At 42.1% G+C, this 13,923-nt stretch overlaps 1 protein-coding gene across 3 annotated transcripts in view; it reads right to left on the bottom strand.

Annotated features, from left to right (window-relative positions):
• Positions 1-13,923, bottom strand: part of lrp1aa (low density lipoprotein receptor-related protein 1Aa) — a 296,995-nt gene that overhangs the window by 261,788 nt on the left and 21,284 nt on the right. For all 3 annotated transcript variants that reach the window (XM_052110997.1, XM_052110998.1, XM_052110999.1), the window contains exon 2: positions 2,843-2,965. In XM_052110997.1, the coding sequence (XP_051966957.1) occupies positions 2,843-2,965 (123 nt within the window). The remainder of the gene's footprint in view (positions 1-2,842; positions 2,966-13,923) is intronic.

Raw genomic sequence — 13,923 nt, 5'->3', positions numbered from 1 at the left:
TCCTTATGCGCAGTTATGTGCTTAGAGCTCTGAAAACGCTTGGGGCTATGCAGATACAGTATGTGTTCTTCATTTGTTGCAACGTCTCTGGTGGCAAAGCTCAGCAGTCAGTGATTGTCAGTATTGCTGAAGCTGTTAGATTCATTCTATTTCTCGGATGCATTGTGATAGGATCCTAATCTGAGCAATCATGGAGTGAGAAAGAATGTGTTCTGACTTTCATTCATTCAGATTCTGACATAGAATCTCCCTCAATAATGACTCACTCATAACATAAAAGAAGTTCATTGTTGCCACCTACTGGTGTAAATATATAATGTCACAGGAAAATCTAAATCCTGACCCTCAGCTCTCTGCCCTACTCTTAAAACTTTTGTTTTGAATGCCACAAGAATTTGAGATATTCATTTTCTTGGAACACCTCACATCCAACCAGATTCGAGGACCATAACTAACTGTTACAATAATAAGAAAATGAGAAAACCACTCATTGCTCTTGGCTGGATAACTAGCTTTACTTAACTTCAGTAATAACTTGAAAACTTGAAACAATGTTTACTTAATTAACAAATTTGATGTAGTTGTTGTTGTGGTACTGAAATTGGTTTAGAGAAAAATCACAATTCACTGGAATTTGTACCATCTACTGAAATGATAGTCTGAGTTTCGGTTGTACCATGTTTGCACCCTATCAATGCTGTGCACCTCGCAAACTTTGGAAAAAAAAAATTCCGTTTACTTTGAAAAAAATAATTTCTCAGAAGCTGCAACATGATACATTTTATACAAAACCCTGTAGACTGATAAAACCCTTTGCACCCTGACTCCTGGAAGTTGCGAAGCGGGAAGCCAATTAGAATTTAGAATAGAATGCAACAGTCTGGTTCTGGAAGTAAAAATATTTTATTTACATATTTTTTCCATTGGAAAATTGATTATTGACAGGGGTGGCTGTGGCTCAGGCTGAGCGGGTTGTCCACTAATCACAGGGTTGGTGTTCGATTCCCGGCCCACACGAGTCCACATGCCGAAGTGTCCTTGGGCAAGACACTGAACCCCAAGTTGCTCCCAATGGCAGGCTAGCGCCTTGCATGGCAGCTGTGCTGTCATTTGTGTGTGAATGTGTGTGTGAATGGGTGAATAAGATGCAGTGTAAAGCATATGAATACCGATAAGGTTAAAAAAGTGCTATATAGGTGCAGACCATTTACCATTAATAAAATTAACATATCTGATAACTGGTATACTTCTGCTAAAACCATCAGTCCATATTAGTTCAACTTATTTCTTTAAAACATTATGCTTAATAGCAGAATTTGTGGTGAGCATTTTCACTGCCTTTGATCCTAAAATCTACTAATCAAAGAATCGCAGCAAAAAAGCCAAGCAGCGACTGTCCAATTTAATGAGTCGGTCTCCCTAGTCCTACACTCTGAAAAGTACTTGTATATCTCAATTTATTTCTTTATACTTTAAGTGTTATTATTCTATACTACGTATACTTGATTTTCAAATACATCTATGCTTCATATCGATGTTATGATTCACACTGGAGCTGGTTGGTTTAGTTCAACTTTTTATGAAGTACTTTATGAAATCCCAATGGAAAAATTAATGGAAAAAGTACTTCTGGGACCAAGAAAAAGTAGGTGGGCACTGTTGTGCTCTATTATATGATTTATGTGTCATGTGTGTACAGAATATATATATATATAGTTATTGTGACTCTATAAAACTAAGTCAGACTAACCCAGGCTCAGGTAAGTATGGGTGACATTGACCAACAAACCAACTTTTCCAAACCATGTTTTGAAGCATTGTCTTTGTTTTTCATAATGTGTGTTTGTGTTTTTGTTTTGTGTTTGTGTGTGTCTGTGTGTGTGTGGAATATTTCTGGATAAAAGTATGACTTTCTTTAGTACTCGGCAGGCTAAATAAGATATTGAAATGTGTTGTTCCTTAATTCCATGATAACATGTTGTTGCTTTTATCTAACATAAATTTGGAGTGCTGTTTATGTGCATCAAAGCAAAACAAGCTCAACTATCACTTCAGGAAAATGAACCCGATCTAGTACTTGCTGTGTTCTCTTGCTAGCGCACCATAAACAGATATAAGAAAGGCCACATAAACTCAATGTCCTTGAAACTGATCAAACTAAACAAGTAGAGCAAAAGAACATAAGGTACAGGTCAAGTCAGACTGACCACTTGTGCAAAAAAATAAATAAAAATAAAACAAAGCGATACGTCCTATCAGAAACACAATCAATGATTTGATGCTCAGTAATCAGATTTAATTAAAAATCATCATGTCACATCATGATAATTTTCTGAACCAAATTTTCTATAATTTTGTAAAAGAGTACTGTTTAATGCCATATCTGAAAATATTTGAGACATTTAATATGCAGACTGCAACAATTAACTGTGCATATTTGAAGACTGTCAAAACATTTGTATTAAAATGAAAAAACTGCAGCAGTCTGGGCTGACATTAAAGAAATAATTCACCTAAAATACCAAACCCATTTTCTGTTTTTTTTTGTGTTTTTTTTTTGAGGAACAGAAATTTTAAATAATATATATATATATATTTACAAAGCTCAATGACAATTCATAGTGACTACATCTGTCAAGCACCATAAAGCTTTTTTAAACTTGATAGACTTGGTCACTATGAACTGCTATTGTATGGAAAAGATCTACATTAAGACTGTGATACTGGTTTTATAATTGTTTCTCTTTAAGTTTTGCTTTAGGAATACAGTACAATATCTGAAGATAACCCTGGACAAAGGCTTTATAATTCTTAGCTGATTGTAGAGAATAGCAATACATACAGACATCTGAGGCCTCATCTGAGCCATCTGGACAGTCCTTCTCACCGTCACACCTCCAACCTTTTGAGATACACGTCACCTGGTCCTTGCAAACAAATTGCTTAGGGCTGCAGGTTTTCGGAGCTAAAAAAAGAAAAGAAAAGGCATGAAAACAAATAATGAGTGAATGTTTATCAATACAATATTTTTGTTTAATATGTAACTTGCCAAAAAAAACCATGACTGTTCAGAGACAGTATAATAAGGATACAGACCCACTCATAGAAAAATGTATAGAAGAAATTGTGATGCTCAGTATGATGGCTGTAGGAATGAAAGTCACTCCTTTCAGTTAAAAGTGCAAATCACTTTTTAACTGGGCATTGCCAATATGATTAATCGCTTCTATTGGATGTACTGGAGTTTACATTTTTTTGGACCGTTCCACGGACAAAACATTGATAAAATATCTGTCCAAGAACGTTCAGTATACAAAGAAAATCAGATGTGATCAAGGAGCTTTATATAGCTTTATACCATTCGTGCCATTGACGAGATGGTAAGTCTATCCCTCATAGCCTAATTGTCATTCCCATTAAAAATCATAGATAGCGCTAGCGTGAATAAGGTATATGCAGAAGAATTTTATTTCAAGGCACCTGACACATGCATAAATTCTCCTCCCAGTTCACGTCTGACACAACAGTTTTAATGTATGTTTCACATTTGCATTTTAAATAAACCATAATTCTTACATACTTCAATGCATCTTGAAGTATGTGAATTACAGAAATAAAAACATTTAGCCCGAAGCCGGGCACTTAGGCCGTCCCAAATGGCATGCTTGATGTGGACATTTGCACGTGACTGCAAAGTCCATAATTCTGAAAACCCATGAAACCAGATTAAACAGCCCGAGATTCAACACAGCAGTGATGATGTAATCAGGAAAACATTGTGTCATTCATAATGGTAATTACAGGCTTTTCAATCCACACATCACCATTCTTATTACATCGCAGTAAGTAATACTAATTGAAGAAACTTCACGTAACCTCCGTTCCCTGATGGAGGTGTGGATGTAGTGACACAAGGGGTCGCCCTTGGGAGCTCCAAACACCTTTGATCTTTGAGAAAAGGCCAATGGGATTTGGCGAGTGGAATTTACATGCCACTCCCCGGACATACGGGTATAAAAGGAGCTGGCCTGCAACCACTCATTCAGGTTTTGTGCTGAGGAGCCGAGACAAGGTCCTGGCCATTTCAGCAGGTAGTTCAGTGTTGTGGCAGGAGGGACACAACATCTCGTTCCCTCCATCAAGGAACGGAGGTTACAAAAGTAACCGGGACATTCCCCTTCTGTCACTCACTCGACGTTGTGTTGATGTGTCACTACATCATCTAGGGTTCCCTATACAAAACGCCACGAATAACTGAACTGTGTTACGTGGACTGGCGGTACAAAATGGGCAGACCTCTTTGTGCCTCACAGCCAGCGCACCCGGCCATGAAGTAACCTCCCCCGATGCCCTTACAGGTCCCCTGCACCTCGGGGACCAGTAAACTGCCCAAAATTAGGGACTAGCTGACCCAGCCGTGACCTCTTCTAATTTTTTTTCTCCCCAAAAGGAGAAAGGTGCTGTGCACAAGTGGTACACCCGGCTGGCTGTCCCGGAACTTACCTTCTCATTCCTGACAACACACTACGAGACCGGCTCAACCGGTCTTGTAACCAGTTCTCACAAAGGGTTAGAGAGTCTTCGTGTTGGGAAGAACAGCACTTGGCGGACAGACGTCACTTCAGGGCATACAGGTGCCTCGTAGAGGGAGCCCTGGCCTGAGTGATTGTGTCTACCACTGCAGGTGGTAGGCCACTTAGGTCTTCTGTGTCCCATCCAAGCGCTAGACATGGAGGTTCCAGAGAAGTCCGAAAACCAAGTCTGGATGGGCCAGTAATGTGCTACTAGGACGACCTGCTCCTTGTACTCCCTGACCTTGCACAATGTCTGCGCAAGTATGCTCACTGGGGGAATGTATACTAGCGTAGCCCCAGGGGCCAGCAGTGTGCCAGCGCATCTGTGCCGAGGGGAGACTCGGTCAGGGAATACCAGAGTGGGCAGTGGGAGGATGCCCGGGAAGTGAACAGGTCCACTTGCGCTTGATCGAATCGACTACAAAACAGCTGAACCACATGGGGGTCTCCAAGGAGTTTCCACTCTACCCTGAGCATAACCTGCTTCGACAGAGCATCAGCTGTGTTTTTGAAGTTGCCCGCGAGTGGCTTGCAACAATTTGAGCCACTCCAGTGGAGGAGCTAGAGTGCGAGTTGCAACATTCGTCGAGAGCACACGGTGCCTTGGTGGTCGATGTATGCAATGGTCGAAGTGTTGTCCATCCGGACCAACACGTGCTTGCCCTGGATCAATGGCAAAAGCCTATGCAGGGTGAGCAATACTGTCAGCAACTTGAGGTAGTTGATGCACACAGCGCCACAGCCATGCTTGGAGGCATCCATCGTAACCACCTCAAGGAGGAGCAGGAGACCTGCTCTAGGGTAACCCCTGCCCGTAGAAATGCCAGGTTCGTCCAAGGGCTGAATAGATGCCGGCAGACCAGAGTGACAAGCACATGCCCATTTCGGGACTCAAGTCTGAAGCCAGTGCTGAAGCGGTCTTATATGCATTAACCCAAGTGGTGTGACCGTCGCTGAGGATGCCATATGCCCCAGGAGCCTCTGAAATATTTTCAGTGGGACTGACGTTTTCCGGCAGAATGCTCTCAGACAGTACAGCACCGACTGCATGTGCTCGCTCGTGAGGTGCGCCATCATTGAGACAGGTCTAACCGAAAAAAGAGATGCTCTGAACCGGGGAGAGCTTGCTCTTTTTCCAGTTGACCCTAGGCCCCAACTGGCTGAGTTGCCTGAGCACCAGGCCCCTGTGCACACACAAGACCCACGAGTGAGCTAGAATCAGCCAGTTGTCGAGATAGTTGAAGATGCAAATGCCCACGTCCATTAATGGGGCAAGGGCTGCATCTGCGACCTTCGTGAAGGTGTGAGGTGACAGGGACAGAACGAAAGGGAGGACCTTGAACTGGTACGCCCGCCCCTCGAAAGTAAACCACAGGAAGGGTCTGTGTTTAGGTAGAACCAAAACGTGGAAGTACAAGTCCTTCAGGTCTACCGCCGCGAACCAATCTTGATGCCGGATGCTCGCCAAAATGCGTTTTTGTGGCCCGGTTCAGAACTCGCAGGTCCAACATTGGCCACAAACCACCGCCTTTCTTGGGCAAGATATTTAATAGTCATAATTATAGTACCGTTTACCATAAATATAATATTTTGCCAAAACAACGAAAGGCATTTTTAAAAAGATGCACTCCATGAGTGTCACTCTTTAAGAAGGGAAATATACTTTTTAGAGGAAGAATATACTCTTTTAGGCTACTGAATCGCCCAGGGGCGTTCTCTGCACTCATCCAGTGCAAGAGGAGGAGAAGCCGCTGTAATGCGCCATAAATCCAACAGCTTTTGTAGAGGTGAATGGATCGCCAGAGGAATACAGCTCGCTGAAACACAACCGCTCAGCTCCGAAGAAAAATTCTGAATGAGTGTTTGCAAGCTAGCTGCTTTTATACCAATATGTCCGGGGGAGTGGCATGAAAATTCCACTTGCCAATTCCCATTGGCCTTATTTCAAAGAATAGAGGTTTTTGGGGCTCTCAAGGGCAACCCCTAGTGTCACTGCATCAACACAACATCGAGTGAGTGACAGAAGGGGAACTATTGTTTTGGCAAAACTATTATATTTATGGTAAACGTTACTATAATTATGACTATTAAATATTGTATATTATAGGAATACTCTATAATTCACTTTTATGGAAATAGTTTTTTTTAACAATGGTTAGAATTTAACAAGAGCTCTAAAGCAGGACCCCGACGATTTAAGGATGATACTATGTAAAAAAATTTGTTCTAATTTACTTTAATGGAAAATTTATTTCAATAAATAAGACTGATAAAATATTTTATATATATAAAAAAAGTTAAGAAATTCTACTGTCAGAATGTTTGAACATACAGCAGCCCTACATAAAATATGTGTTAATTAACACCCTAACAATATGGTATGGAAAAAAACTGCTGATCACTTGACCATAAATTTAAGCGTTTCTATCTATTTTTCTTGATTTAAGCTAAAAAAAAGCACAATTTATGATATGAGTGTTTTGATATATTTTAGACATGTAATTGGAAGTAAAATGTCTTGTACCTTTGTCTTTTGTATTTTAAAACATTTAAGCTTTTAGAATATACACTTAAAAGGCCATGGAAAAAGTGGGCAATCACTGTGGAACTCTGAAGAAAATATCTATTTCCCGCTCTCCCTGTGACTCTAGACGTTTAAAATCACACCAGCGTGCTTCAACACATCCAGGTCAATGTTCCCACACTAGTGCCACTGATGCAATGAGTCTACAGGCATCAAAGGACAGCTTGTTCTGGTTTGGCTGCAGAAAGCAAAAAAATGTGTCCGCATTTCATTGGTTCTCTATTTGGAATCAAATGTAAATTCATTCCAGACCACCACCTAAAAACCATCCAGAGTCTGCTATATGCACCATAGACATAAACATCAAGTAAAGTAGATCATCTGAGGCTTAAGCCCTGAATGATTAGAGTGTAACAAGAATTATATATACAGGTGAAACTCGAAAAATTAGAATATCGTACAAAAATTCATTAATTTCAGTAATTCAACTTAAAGGTGAAACTAATATATTATATAGACTCATTCAAAGCAAAGTAAGATATTTCAAGCCTTTATTTGATATAATTTTGATGATTATGGCTTACAGCTTATGAAAACCCCAAATTCAGAATCTCAGAAAATTAGAATATTACATGAAATCAATAAAAAAAAAGGATTTTAAATACAGAAATGTTGGCCCTCTGAAAAGTATAATCATGCATATGTAATCAGTGTTTGGGCCCCTTTTGCATTAATTACTGCCTCAATGCGGCGTGGCATGGATGCTATCAGCCTGTGGCACTGCTGAGGTGTTATGGAAGACCAAGATGCTTCAATAGCGGCCTTCAGCTCTTCTGCATTGTTTGGTCTCATGTCTCTCATCTTTCTCTTGGCAATGCCCCATAGATTCTCTATGGGGTTCAGGTCAGGCGAGTTTGCTGGCCAATCAAGCACAGTAATACCATGGTCATTGAACCAGGTTTTGGTACTTTTGGCAGTGTGGGCAGGTGCCAAGTCCTGCTGGAAAATGAAGTCAGCATCACCATAAAGCTTGTCTGCTGAAGGAAGCATGAAGTGCTCTAAAATGTCCCGGTAGACGGCTGCGTTGACTCTGGACTTAATAAAGAATAGTGGACCAACACCAGCCGATGACATGGCTCCCCAAACCAACACAGACTGTGGAAACTTCACACTGGACTTCAAGCATCTTGGATTGTGTGCCTCTCCATTCTTCCTCCAGACTCTGGGACCTTGGTTTCCAAATGAGATGCAAAATTTGCTCTCATCAGAAAAGAGGACTTTGGACCACTGAGCAACAGACCAGTTCTTTTTTCTTTAGCCCAGGTAAGACGTTTGACATTTGAAGCCCATGTCCAGGACCCGTCTGTGTGTGGTGGCTCTTGATGCAGTAACTCCAGCCTCAGTCCACTCCTTGTGAAGCTCCCCACACATTTGAATGGCCTTTTCCTGACAATCCTCTCCAGGCTACAGTCATCCCTGCTGCTTGTGCACCTTTTTCTTCCACACTTTTCCCTTCAACTTAACTTTCTATTAATGTGCTTTGATACAGCACTTTGAGAACATCCAACTTCTTTTGCAATTAACTTTTGAGGCTTTCCCTCCTTGTGGAGGGTGTCAATGATGGTTTTCTGCACAACTGTCAGGTCAGCAGTCTTCCCCATGATTGTGAATTCAACTGAACCAGACTGAGAGACCATTTAAAGGCTCAGGAACCCTTTGCAGGTGTTTTGGATTAATTAGCTGATTAGAGTGTGACACTTTGAGCCTACAATACTGAACCTTTTCACAATATTCTAATTTTCTGAGATTCTGAATTTGGGGTTTTCATAAGCTGTAAGCCATAATCATCAAAATTATATCAAATAAAGGCTTGAAATATACTTTGCTTGTAATGAGTCTATATAATATATTAGTTTCACCTTTTAAGTTGAATTACTGAAATTAATTAACTTTTGCACGATATTCTAATTTTTCGAGTTTCACCTGTATATATATATATTAGGGATGCAAAATACAGTTAGCCCACGGTTCAATATATACCTCTGATTTTTAACCACGGTTTTGGTGGCTTGGCACATTACAGTGCTTTTTGTTATTCTATGCTTAGGCGACAGGAACAGTAAGAAGTTAAGGAGATGTTTTTGAAATACTCTTTCTTTACTTTATTTAAAAGCAAAATAAAAACATTCCACATCCCTAGTGTATTTTATAATATAAAATAAATATATATAAAAATTAACACTGGCAGCTCACAGCTCACATAAATGAACCATCTCAATTAAATTTACCAGTACTACAGTACAGTAGCCTTCATTCATAATGTAAAGTGCAATTTCACTTAGATCAGCTATCTCTTCCTATGTTATGTTAAAGTGTGAAATCTGACACCAGCATTGCAAGCAAGGTTAAGCGCCCCCTAACTTTAGTGCATAGTGATTGTATATTTACTCACGGGGAGGCGTTTCCTCATATCATCTCGTAGACTCACGGGCACACACAAACAGAGCCATTCGGAGAGAAATAAAATGCACGAAAATTACTTCATTTAATCATTTCATTTATGCATTTGGCAGACGCTTTTATCCAAAGCGACTTACAGTGCAATTATTACAGGAACAATCCCCCCGGAGCAACCTGGAGTTAAGTGCCTTGCTCAAGGACACAATGGTGGTGGCTGTGGGGTTCGAACCATCGACCTTGCTGATTAACCTTGCTGATTAACAGACCTGTGCATTAGCCACTACGCCACCACCACTCAAAACTGAACAAATTCACAAGCACGTGTCGTACCGAACATTTCAATATTATTTTGAGAATTGTGGCATCCCTAATATAAATATATATATTCCCCTGAGGGGAGCCTCCGACAAGGAGTACCAGAGCGGGCAGTGGGAGTTCTCCTGGGAAGCAAACAAGTCTACCCGTTCTTTGCCGAATCAGCTGGACCACCTGGCGGTGGAGCCTCCACTCTCAGCTCCAGATGGTAGTCGAGTTGCGACATTTGACGAGAGCGTATGCCGCCTTGGCGATTTATGTACACTACCATTGTGCTATCTGAACGGATCAAGACGTGCTTGCCCTGAATCAGTGGGAGAAACCTGCGGAGGGCAAGGACTACAGCCAGCAACTCCAGGCAGTTGATGTGCCAATGCAGTCGGGGCCCTGTCCAGGAACCAGCGGCTGCGTGCCCGTTGCACACGGTGCACCAACCCAGTTTGGAGGCAACTGTGTTGACCACGACGCATCTGGACACCCGCTTCAGGGGGACTTCTGTCCGCAGAAAGCAAAGTTCTGTCTAGGGGTTGAGTAGTTGATGGCAGAGAGGGGTGAAAAACACACGGTATGTGCCGTGGCACCATGCCCATCTCAGGACTTGAGTCTGAAGCCAGTGCTGTAGCGGTCTCATATGCATCCATCAGAGCGGTATGACCGCTGCCGAGGACACCATATGCCCCAGGAGCCTCTGGAACTGTTTTAGAGGGACCGTGGTGCCTGGTTTGAATAGGGCGATGCACTTCAGCACTGACTGCGTGCACTCGTTTGTGAGGAGTCTAACTCCATGCCAAGAAAAGAGATGCTCTGAACGAGCTTGATCTTTTTCCAGTTGACATGAAGCCCAAACCGGCTGAGGTGTCTGAACACCTGCGCACAGTGATTCTCGAGAGTGAGATAGAATGAGCCAGTAGTCGAGGTAATTGAGTATACGGATGCCCGCTTCCCTTAGTGGGGCAAGGGCTGCCTCTGAGACCTTCGTGAAGACGCGACGTGACAGGGACAAGCCTTCAGGTCTACTGCTGCAAACCAATCTTGACGCCAAACGCATGTTAGGATATGTTGCTGCATGAGCATCTTGAACAGGAGTCTGTGTAAGCCCCGTTTGAGAACTCGCAGGTCCAAGATTGGCCGCAACCCACTGCCTTTCTTAGGTATGATGATGTAAGGGCTTTGGAAACCCTTCTTCATCTCGGCTGGAGGGACAGGCTCTATTGCGCCCTTGTGTAACAGGGTTGCGATTTCTGCCCGCAGGTTGTTGGCGTTCTAGCCATGCACCGAAGTGAAACGGATGCCGCTAAAGCGGGGCAGGCACCTGGTGAACTGAATCGCGTAGCCAAGTTGGATGGTCCTGGCCAGCCAGCGCGACGGGTTGGAAAGCGAAAGCCACGCATCCAAGTACTGTGCGAGGGGCACTAAGGGGACGATCATGTTTGATGTACCTGGTGGGAGTGTCGGACGATCCTGCCAAGTGGCCAAGTTCTGTGGGCACAGGTGCATCACAACCACTTTGTCCACCTTGGGGACCTCTATGTACCCGAGGGCCGCCCTGCCGCCGAGGGTAGCGAGAGCGGACAACAGAGTACTTCATCAGCTCTTCTTTAAAAAGACATCCAATGCCAAATGTGTTACTCTTTTAAAAGTAATACTCTTTTAGAGTATTTATGCTCTTTTATTGCTGTCGAAGCACCCAGGGGCGTAGACTGCACGGCCGTGCAGAGAAGAGAAATCTGCTGGTAATGCGCCATAAGGTCCAACAGCAAAAGCTCTGTAGATGTTTGAGTGGAACATTCATGAACACCAGCTTGCTGGACACACAACCGCTCGGCTCCAAAAAACATCTGACTAAACAGGTGCATGATTCCCTCCTTTCATACCCATATGTCCGGGGGAGAGAAATGCAAATTCTGTTTGCCAATTTTCATTGGCCTTTTCTCATAGCTCAGAGGCAACTGAGGTTCTCAAGAGAGACCCCTAGTGTCACTTCACAGACACAATGTTGAGTGAGTGACAGAAGGGGAACTGATATTTTTGTAGTGGTCTCTTTCTTTTTCTCTTTTTCTTTTGGGGGGGGGGTTGGAGTTATGAAGGTTGGTCCACCACCGAGGTACAATGAAGCTGAAAGTCCAGGAAAAGTATTTGGTGCCTCTATGTGTTGGTACAACAAGACCCCGCTCAATAGAAAACTGCAGGCTTCTGGTGGGAGCATAGCTCTGCAGGAATGATTTTAAATAAACTGGACCAGATTGAGTGACTGTTCTGCCAGCATCAGAGACTTGAACTTGATACGAGCAGCAACCGGCAGCCAGGGTAGAGAGACAAGGAGGGATATACCATATACACTCTTTGGTTCGTTGAAGACCAGAGGTCTATACAGGGCATTCTGTATAATTTGCAGAGGCCTAACTGCGCATGCAGGAAGTCCAGCAATGAGAGTGTTACAGTGATCCAGTCTAGATATGACAACTGACTGAACAAGGACTTGTGTGGCATGTTCAGAAGGAAGGGTCTTATTTTCCTGATGTTGTAGAGGATAGATCTACATGATTGTGCTGTCTTTGAGATGGGGTCGTTGAAACGGAGTTGGTTGTCGATGGTTACCCCTAGATATCTGACCATTTTGGAAGGTGTTATTGTAGATTAACCCATCTGTGATGTTGTGCTCAACAGAAGGGTTAGCTGGAAAGATGAGGAGCTCAGTTTTTTGCTAGGTTGAGTCGCAGATGGTGATCTTCATCTAGTCCAAGATGTCTGCCAAACAGGCCAAGGTTTGAGTCATCACAGTGGGGTAATCGGGCTCATGTGATGTCAAAAGTTCCAGTGCTTTGGTATTAAGTTGGCTCAAAAATATTATATATTTAAATATTAAGTAGTATTAGTCTTTCTAAAGTATTGATAATACCAAATACTGGTGGTACTATTGTAACTGTAGTTTGCATTTAAACAAGAAAAGAGTAAAGTAAAGATATTGTTGTGTTCCTGGTTGTGGAAAAACTGTATATCTGCATATTCTTCCAAAGGATTCCAATGTTAGGAGTGGCTAATTCAAACAAACTTCCTGAATGCATCGAAGGAATAAATGTTAGGATTCTTTGGATTCCTGGATGAATTCTTCTGATAACAAGGATTCAGGATTTACAAAGAAACGTATATTGAAAGATGTAGCAGTGGCAACAATATTGGACACAACAGTAATGCCGGTGAGTAATAAATATAATTCTAATGTTTCAGCTGTAAGGAACTGTATCAGCCATTTTTAAATTGCAAAATAAACCATGATCATGACTCCAAAGGGGAACAGAGTGCGCTTATTACGTGGTTACTACCAAAGGAATATATAATTCCTCACAAAACATTGTTTTAGATTAAACTATTTAAATACGGCAGAAGAACATATGGTAGCGCATCTAAAAACAATGGTGAAGTATATGTTGTAATGATGCCTGCTTTCTCATCTGTCACGTTATAGCCATAATGTCCAACATTTTGCCGGAAATAAACACACTGGGATGGCCATTTTTCCATATTTTAAGTGGAGAATTATCGAGAGAGTCCCCCTCCTCCGGTCCACCGGTAAATCATTTGAGGGAGATTCCCCTGCTGGCGAACATCCCTTATTTCCAGACAAGGGATGCGTATTGAAGCCAGGTGATCAAACAGGGGAATCCCGGGGCCAGCTCTCCCTTATAACACTCTCTCTACAGCTGGATAAACACATTTATTAACCCATTCACATTCTAAGCTTGTGTTTGACTCTTTTCGCTGTTTAAGTAGCGTTACTTTATGACCAAATCTTGTTTGCCTGATAACAGTGTGACGACTTTGTCCAGTTTTCTATTATTTCATTTGAACAACTGTTGTAGTTTGACTGTGTGCTTTACATAAATTGGGACATACTGTACGTTCATATCATACCTGGACTCGGTGCTTTTAGGGGATTTCTTAAATCATTTGCAAGTTTTCATGCATTAATTCTTTGAAAATACAGTTATGCCAATCATAGCCAATCATAGCAGTGGGCGTCTTAAAGATTAAGTAATCAGAAAACTGAGC

Source organism: Xyrauchen texanus, chromosome 39 (assembly GCF_025860055.1).
Source record: "Xyrauchen texanus isolate HMW12.3.18 chromosome 39, RBS_HiC_50CHRs, whole genome shotgun sequence".
Taxonomy (NCBI): domain Eukaryota; kingdom Metazoa; phylum Chordata; class Actinopteri; order Cypriniformes; family Catostomidae; genus Xyrauchen; species Xyrauchen texanus.
This window is presented reverse-complemented; position numbering and strand designations above follow the sequence as displayed.